The following is an 8290-nucleotide window of genomic DNA, read 5'->3' as shown; positions in this document are numbered from 1 at the left end:
TACCACACAATCTGAACGCCAGCAACATGAAATACTTTTCACGGCTTTTATATCCTCCTATCAAAAAAAAAAAAGGAAGAGACAACAAAAAAAAAGCTTCTCCCATCATGCTCTGCCTTCCCAAGATGCCCTTCGGGTGTATAAATGAGCTAGCCATCCTTTCCTTCTTCTTTCCCAAAGAGCGATGCAGAGACGCCCGGTACGTCGTATATTACTTATTTTTCTTGTTTTTGTTTCTAACCATAACCTAGCCTTAAACGGTATCTCTTTTTTTCCTTTCGCATATACCCCACACGCCCCCCCTTATCTTTGAGATCAATAAGGCACTTCATAATCCTTCATCCAAGCAGGCCTCCTCCTCTCACGTTGAGGCATCTGGGGGACAACTTCTTGGGGGTTGACGTTTTCAGGTTTATTACAGACATTCTCGTCCAGTTGTAAAGAACTGCAATGTGAGGCTAGGTCGAATTGGGGTGCATTGTTAGCTTCTCGGTGGATCTCGACTTCCTCCTCTTCACTGCCATCACTGCACACTGGCAGGGTCACACGACGCAGGTCTAGGATATGCCGGGGAATGCCATTCACCATCGCGTTCTTCGACTGCGTTCCTGTTACGACCCCCCCTTCCCCAGCGAGTAGTACATTTTAAATTAAGGGGCTTCACCCACACCTCCTCACCCACTTTAATAGTAGTTTCTTTATCCTCAATCCCTGCAGTTTTGTTGCACGGATGTCGCCACTTATATGCGAAGATGGCTCTATGGGGCACAATTCTCTCATCTTGTCTGGTTTTCGGTGAGATGTTGTACCAAAACATCGCCTCCATGGGTGAAATTTTCCTTTTTTTGCAACAGCCTTGATGGTGCGATGATTCCTCCCCACTATCCCATTGCCACTCGGCCGATACACTGCCCTAAAAAATTGTCTTACTCCCTATTTATCACACACCTCTTTAAAGGCTTCTGATCGGAAAGCGGGGCCATTGTCCATTAACAGTTCCTCAACCGGCCCTCTCTCCAAAAATATTTCTTCGATGACTCCTCCGATCGCCCATGCAGCTTCTGCCCTGATCTCTCTCCAGATGGCAAACTTCCCCGGTCCACAGTCGACCATCAATAGATACAGCTTATGGTGATAATGGGTCACATCAATGGCCAATCGCTTCCAGTCCTCCGCAATGTGTAACTCTCCTGCTTCATGTCTAGGGTCTATGGCAGGGGTCTCAAACTCAATTTAGCTGAGGGCCGCTGGAGGCTGAGGCTGGGTGAGGCTGGGCCGCATCAGGTTTTCCACAAGAAAAAAAACTAAAAAAAATTCTAATCTTCTCAAATGTCTTTATTTTTATTTTTTTAACACAAAATAAGATGAAAAAAAATCAATAAACAAATGAATAAGAAAATAAATAAGAAATGAATAAAATCAATCAATCATTCAATCAATCAGTAATGAATAAATAAATAAAATAAAAATTAGGATTGAAACGTCTGTATTAACAGTTCTTTAACCTTCTTCTGAACATGAATTGTCCTGAACATGAGTGGAACATTTGAGAACATGTACTTATCTTCTGAACGTGGCTTCTCTTGCCTACATCTTGCTGCTAGAGACCTGGCAGCGCTTTCTCTCGCAGAGCTGAGCCACATTTGGCTTGAGGGAGGAGGCAGTTGAGACTCTTAGTATGGCTTGAAGATGATCATCAGTAAGTCTGGACCTATACTTGGACTTATTGAAGTTCAAGATGGAAAAGAGCTTTTCGCACAAGTATGTGCTCCCAAAAAGGCACATGGTCCGCTTGAACATTCGGGGAAAGCTCAGGGAAGCTGGGGGTCAATTCTCTCAAAATTTGCCCAAGCATGTCTACTTTCCTATTCATCTCCCTGATGCACTGGTTCAGAGTTGCACTGCAGGTCAATGAGCTCCATTTGAAGCAAAGGTGGGGCATCTTGCACATCAAAGGAGAAGGGGTCCACTAACATTTGAAATGTGGCTTTGTGCGTCTTGAAGTCTGCAAATCTGTGATCAAATTCCTCCTGAAGCTTCAAAATGGCATCAACATACTTCTGGCCACTGAATGGTGTGCCTGCATCTACAAGTGCCTTACATGTTGGGAAATGGCACAGGTTTTTCTGAGAGAGCTGAGCTTTCCATAACATAAGCTTTGTGGAGAATGCTCTAATGTTGTAATATGCAGCACTGACAAGTTTCCCTGGCCTTGTAACTTCTTGTTCAGTGCATTAAGCTCATGTGTGATATCAACAAGAAAAGCCAAGTCCATGAGCCATTTGGGATCACTTAGCACAGGAACAGCCACCCCATCTTTCTCCATGAAGGCTTCTACTTCTTCCCTCAGCTCGAAAAATCTCCTCAATACTTTTCCCCTGCTGAGCCAACGTACCTCGGTGAAGTAAAGCACATCCCCATATTCTGACTCCATTTCCTCTAAAAAAAAGCACGGAACCTTCGGTGCTTTAAGCCCTTGGATCTGATTTGGTTGATGCATTTCACAACCACAGACATCACATTATCAAACTTGAGGCATTTGCTGCAAAGGGCCTGCTGATGGATAATGCAGTGAAGAGCAATGGCCTCCTCCACACCCTCCTCTTCCAGTTTTTTTTTTAACAAGTGCCACCAGTCCATTTTTCCTCCATGTCATTGATGGGGCTCCATCTGTAGTAATTCCAACAAACCTCTTCCATGGCAAACCGGCATTCTCAATGGCATCACAGAGCTGGTGAAATATCTCCTGATCAGTGGTCTGGTCGTGCATTTGAAGTACTGTGAGCAACTCCTCCATCACTTCAAAATTGTCATCCACACCACGGATATAGATTGCGAGCTGGGCAGTATCGGTGATGTCTGTGGTCTCATCAAGAGCGACTGAGTATACACTGAAACATTTGGCTTTCTCACATAGTTGATCATAAATGTCACTTGACAGGTCAGAAATGCGCTCTGCCACAGTGTTGGCAGAAAGGCTTATGTTGCTAAACTGACCTTTCTTTTCTGGACAGACAATACTTGCAGCCTGTAGTATGCACTTTTTGACAAATTCACCTTCTGTGAATGGCTTTCCCGCCTTAGCAATCATCTCACTAAGCACGTAGCTTGCTTCGATTGCTTCATTATTCTCTTTGGTCGCTTTCTTGAAGAAATCTTGTTGCCTCAGTAGACATGCTTTAAGATTGGCAACCCGGTTGGCTCTCTCATCTTCCTGGTATTTTGCATACTCCTCAGCATGTCGAGTTGTGTAATGACGTTTCAAATTATATTCCTTGTGCACCGCAACTTTCTCAGTGCAAATAAGACAAGTCGGAGTGTCCCTGTCCCTGTGCTCAATAAAGAAATATTGCATTTCCCACTTTTCCTGAAATTGTCTATGCTCATCACCAACCTTTCTCTTCACTGCAGGCTTTGAAAAAGACATGTTTGGGGCTGTAATATATATGATCCCACTTGATGTCGCTGTCGCACTGAAGTTTCAATCAAGTGTTTAGCCGACGCACAAAAAACGTTTTTTTTTTTTGTGTGTGTATGTAAGATATTCAAGTATTTTTTTTTAACTGAAGAAAGGTGGAAAAAAATGAGGTTTATTTTACTCACATCTACGGTTCTCTTTGAAAGCGTTTGCGACGTAAATTTGACAGTTACTTGTAATTTTCCAGGAAAACTCCAAAATATGTTTCTTTTCCTTTCTTCAAGCCTGGTTAAAATTGGTTGTTGTTCGTTGAGGTTGTAAGTTCATTAAGTCGGATCGGGGTCAGAGAAAGAGAGAGAGAGGGGGAAGGGAGGGAGAGAGTTAGTAGTAAATAGCAGGAGAGAGGAAGTTCAACTTGAAAAGAATTATATTTGTATGTTGAAATTGTCTATATGTCTATTAAATGTATATATAGTGTATAAATTTGACGAAAGGAGGTGCAAAAAGTCCGCAAAGCATTTGTCATTTTTCTAAAAATGAACTTGAGAAAGAAAGATTATATTTATCTATTTCAACATATAAAAAAAAATTAAAATGTATATACCCTAATTTTAATCTTAGCGACATCAATTACTTTATGATAGCAAAAACTATTCTGGGCAAAAACTGGACGGACAGTCGGTAGACAACTAACTTCAAAGGGATAAACCCCTATTGCCACCACTGAGCCCATCCCTTCCTTGTTTTATTTCAGATTGGGAAAGTTAAAACTTTTGCAACTAAAAACAAAATCAAAACAAAACTCCAAAACAAGATAAATTTAGTTTTAACATAACCAGAAATGGATTCTTATTTTTCATTCTTTTTGTTTTTTTAGAAATTTAAAATATATTCTAAAAAACGAATTAAATATTGGCAATAGCCATCTTTTATGCTAATACGAATATGAACAAGAATAAGTGACCATTTTATATGAAATAAAAGTTCAATTAATCTTGTTTAAGTTTAATTGGAATTTACATACATCAATTACACTTGGTCTATTAGTGACGGTCGGTACAACAAAACACGTGGTTTATTTGATCACATTTTATTTTTCGCACCATTCAATATTTTTAATTTATAAAATAAATTTAAATCTAAATTAGACATATAGCTAAGGTATGAGTCGGAATCGTACTTGGGAATCGTTAATCGTTAATCGGAATCGTTAATCAATATTTTCTTGGAATCGTTATCGGAATCGGAAAAAAATTAGGAATCGTCCTATCACTATTAATGACATTATGCTGCAACCTTAGACTGTGATTATGTTGTCCTGCTGGACAAAACAAAAACAAAACTTTTTTTGGAAGTGTTGTGAACGCCGCGATCTGGGACGAATGTCTGCGTGTGCCTAAACAAGGCAGTCAGCCATTCATGCAGACAGCCAGGCACAGAAGAAAATGCTCCATGGCAACGCTGCTGTAACTTTCTGCTTGCGTCAAGCCCGGTCGACGTCCCACCCTCGAGAGCCATATACTCCACCGTGATTAGTAGGTTCGTTGAGCTCTGCAAAAAACACTGTAAAGTGCCATTCATATCAAACTCGCGGGCCGCACTAACATTAAACTTTCAAAATAAGGCGAGGGCCACAAACTATCGACCCGCGGGCCGTAATTGGCCCGCGGGCCGCAAGTTTGAGACCCCTGGTCTAGGGTCTATCGATTGGCACTCCTGACAGTGCTCCACTACCTCCCTGACCTCCTCCTTGCCAGGAATAACGTCCGTTCTCGACCAAAGTGGTGCATTCCATGTAACTCTTTAACTTCCTCCCCTGCACAACATACAAAGGAAACCTCCTTTCCTTCTTGCAGCCAGGCCTACTTTACCAATGTCATCGAATCTTGCCTTGTTCTTTTCCGATGGGACCACCACAACAGATACCCTCAACTGGAAGTCCACTATCAGATCTGCGAGTTCTCTGAGCTTGCACTTGATCAGCATTTCTGCAGTACCTCTGATCCTAACTCGCCAGTCACTGCCGACCTGATCCATGAAACTACCGTTGCTGAATCGGATTTGATTTCAATTATTTTCAATCCCCACTTCAGGACCAGATTGATTCCTTTCAAAGCGGCCTCTAGTTCAGCTACGTTGATATGGGAGTAGTTGTTTTTCTTTCTTAGCCATGCCGCATCTTCCACAGTTACACCTCCCACTTCTAATACGATGCCCAATGCCAGACTGCTGGCATTGCACCAAATCACACCCGCATCTCTGCCGCTGACGTACTATTCCTCCTTCACTGGGTCCTCTTTCATCACTCGCAATGATTTCTTCCAGCATGTTTGTCACCTCTTTTGTCACATGGGTCTTCCAGCTATCAGTGCCCGTTTGTCGTTTAATAAAGCTGCACGCTATCCTGAGCCAGTCAGCGATTGGATAGTGTCCCACCAGTCTCCCACAGACTGAGAAGAGTTCTCATTTTGTCAGGTCAGTTCCGACTTTGGGTATCGCATTCCCTCGTCTAAAGACAAGACTTCCTTTTTCATTTCACCATAGTTTCAACCCCAACGCTGCTCCTCCATCTAGGGACTCTGCCGGTTTTGCATTTGACATGTCCTCTCACTTTCTCCAATGTCACCTCTGTTTCCTCCATCAGAATGTCATCAATGTACGAACTAGTGGCCTTGTCCACTGTACAGTCTTCACTCAGCACTGTCTTCAGCACGGCAGTCATAATTTGGGGCGGAGCTGAGCTCAGCCCAAAGTCTAACCTCGTCAGGCAATACATTCGCCCCTTGTACCAGACCAGTTGATGTTGCCAGAGTTTTTCATCTACATGGATCTGCAGATAGGCTGACTTCAGGTCGACAATCTTAGTGGCCCGCTCCATCCTCCTCCATTTCCTCATGACCTCTTTGCATACATCAATCCCCTTTCTTTTTTTTTATTTAACTTCAGTAAGTTTTAAGAGATCAAGGGGTTCCCTCCTGGAGCTAACACTTGATTCTGTTATGATTTAAATTTCTATCCGAGGGCTCTTTTAAGAATAGATGCTGTTCCCTATATGGTTGCTATTTGTATTTTGTTACAGCTTGGTCTTCCAGGGATTGTTTTTAAGTATTTTTGAAGATTCTTTTTTATAACGCCAGTTGCTCCTATCACAATTTTATTTCTTTCAGAGACCATGTCATTTTTAGATCATTTTTTAGGTCCTGATATTTTGTTATCTTTTCCCATTCAGCTCTGTTAAGGCCGAAATCATTTGGGACTGTGACATCGACAATGAGTGCAGTTCTTTCAGGCTTGTTCCACAGAACAATATCTGGTTTGATGGCCTTGTCTTTTATGTATCTGCCTGCCTGTATGTCTTTGTCATAGAACATGGTCACTTTTACGTTTGCTGTTATCGGTGGTCGTTCATGTTCCCAGATGTTCGACGATCTGTCAAGTTGCATCTCTCTACAGATCTTCCAATGGAGGTACTTAGATACTTTGTTGTAACGAGCAGTGTAATGGCCATCTGCCAATAAGATTGGGCATGCAGACATTAGATGGCTTGGGCTTTCAATCGCTGAGTTGCAAAACCTACACCGGCCATTTGTTTGTAGGCCAGCCATTTTTTTTTTTAAATCCATTTGTGAGTCAGCCCAAATCTTGCTCGGCTACAATAAGTCTTTCCTCATCAAATGGAAGTCTCCCACTCTTGAGCCATTGGAGTGAAGCATCCTTGTCTATTTACTCCTGGTTGAGCTACTCTAGATACTTCCCTGCTCGCTTATTTTGTTTCCATCCTTGTTTTCTTGTTTCTATCGCCATTTTGGTGTATTTTTTTTCATTCTTGCAATCTGTGTTGCTGGTTTATCGTGTACATCGACAATGTTTTCTGGTATGACTCCTCCAAAGTTTTCAGCAAGCTTTGTGATTGAGGTTTGTTGAGAAAGGTGATCGTGATGGTCTTTCACCATTTCCATTGTCATGTCCGTTGAATTTTTAATATATTGGCCCATGCTTACTATAGTGGCTCGATATGCATGGTTGAATTCAGTGAGGCCTAAGCCCCCTTCTTTCCGTGGTAGTAATATCCTGTCCATGCATTGGTTTCGATATGTTACCTTATGTAGGGATAGTTGTTTCCTGGTCTTTGTATCGAGCCTGTTTATGTTATATTGGGGCCAGTCTATAATACAGAAACCGTATGTGATCACAGGTATTGCAAGCTGGTTTATAGGCATAATTTTGTTTTTAGGGGTTAGTTCAGATTTAAGGATCTTTTTCAGGCGTAGTGTATATTCTTGTTCTGCATCTCATTTTTTTTCATGTCCCACATTTATGTTTTCCTCAATGCCGAGGTATTTGTATGTGGAATCCTCTTTCAAATCTTCAATGAGGCTGTCATTGATCTGAAGATGTTCGGGTGTTGTTTTTTTCCCCCCTTTTTATTGTGCATTTAGCACATTTGTCAAATCCAAACTCCATGCAGATATCCTCTGAAAACGTTTTCACAATTTCTATCAGGGAGACAAGGTGTTTTTCTGTCTCTGCATAGAGTTTTAAATCGTCCATGAAAAGTAAATGATTCACTATTTTACTTTCATCTTTTTTTCTGTCTCTACTGAGATTGTACCCAGCATCAGATTTTTTAGAAGCTTGCTGAGCGGATCGATTGCAAGGCAAAATAGTAGTGGTGATAGGCTATCCCCTTGAAATATGCCTCGCTGGATGCTAATATTTGAAGACTGTATTGTCCCTTCCATGTGGTGTAGGATAATAGATGTTTGCCACATTGTCATTTGTTCTGTAATGAAAGATTTTATGTTCTCATGGAACTCCAGCTCCAGACAATGAACGAGGCACACTGTCAAATGCCTTTTTGTAGTCAATCCA

The 8290-nt window shown here is 41.7% G+C and overlaps 1 protein-coding gene across 1 annotated transcript; it reads right to left on the bottom strand.

Moving 5' to 3' along the window:
• Positions 1–2524: 2524 nt before the first annotated feature.
• Positions 2525–3427, bottom strand: LOC145263577 (general transcription factor II-I repeat domain-containing protein 2-like). The gene has a single exon (XM_080120423.1). The coding sequence runs from the start codon at positions 3425–3427 to the stop codon at positions 2525–2527; it is 903 nt and encodes a 300-aa protein (XP_079976549.1).
• Positions 3428–8290: the final 4863 nt, after the last annotated feature.

The sequence above is a fragment of the Euprymna scolopes genome, chromosome 39 (genome assembly GCF_053919585.1).
Source record: "Euprymna scolopes isolate OS-2025 chromosome 39, ASM5391958v1, whole genome shotgun sequence".
Lineage (NCBI taxonomy): Eukaryota > Metazoa > Mollusca > Cephalopoda > Sepiida > Sepiolidae > Euprymna > Euprymna scolopes.
Note: the sequence above shows the minus strand (reverse complement) of the source record. Positions and strands in the feature narration are given on the sequence as shown.

Excerpts from the sequence above, each read along its gene's own strand:
- LOC145263577 (XM_080120423.1), bottom strand. The coding sequence starts at position 3,427 with ATGTCTTTTTCAAAGCCTGCAGTGAAGAGAAAGGTTGGTGATGAGCAT.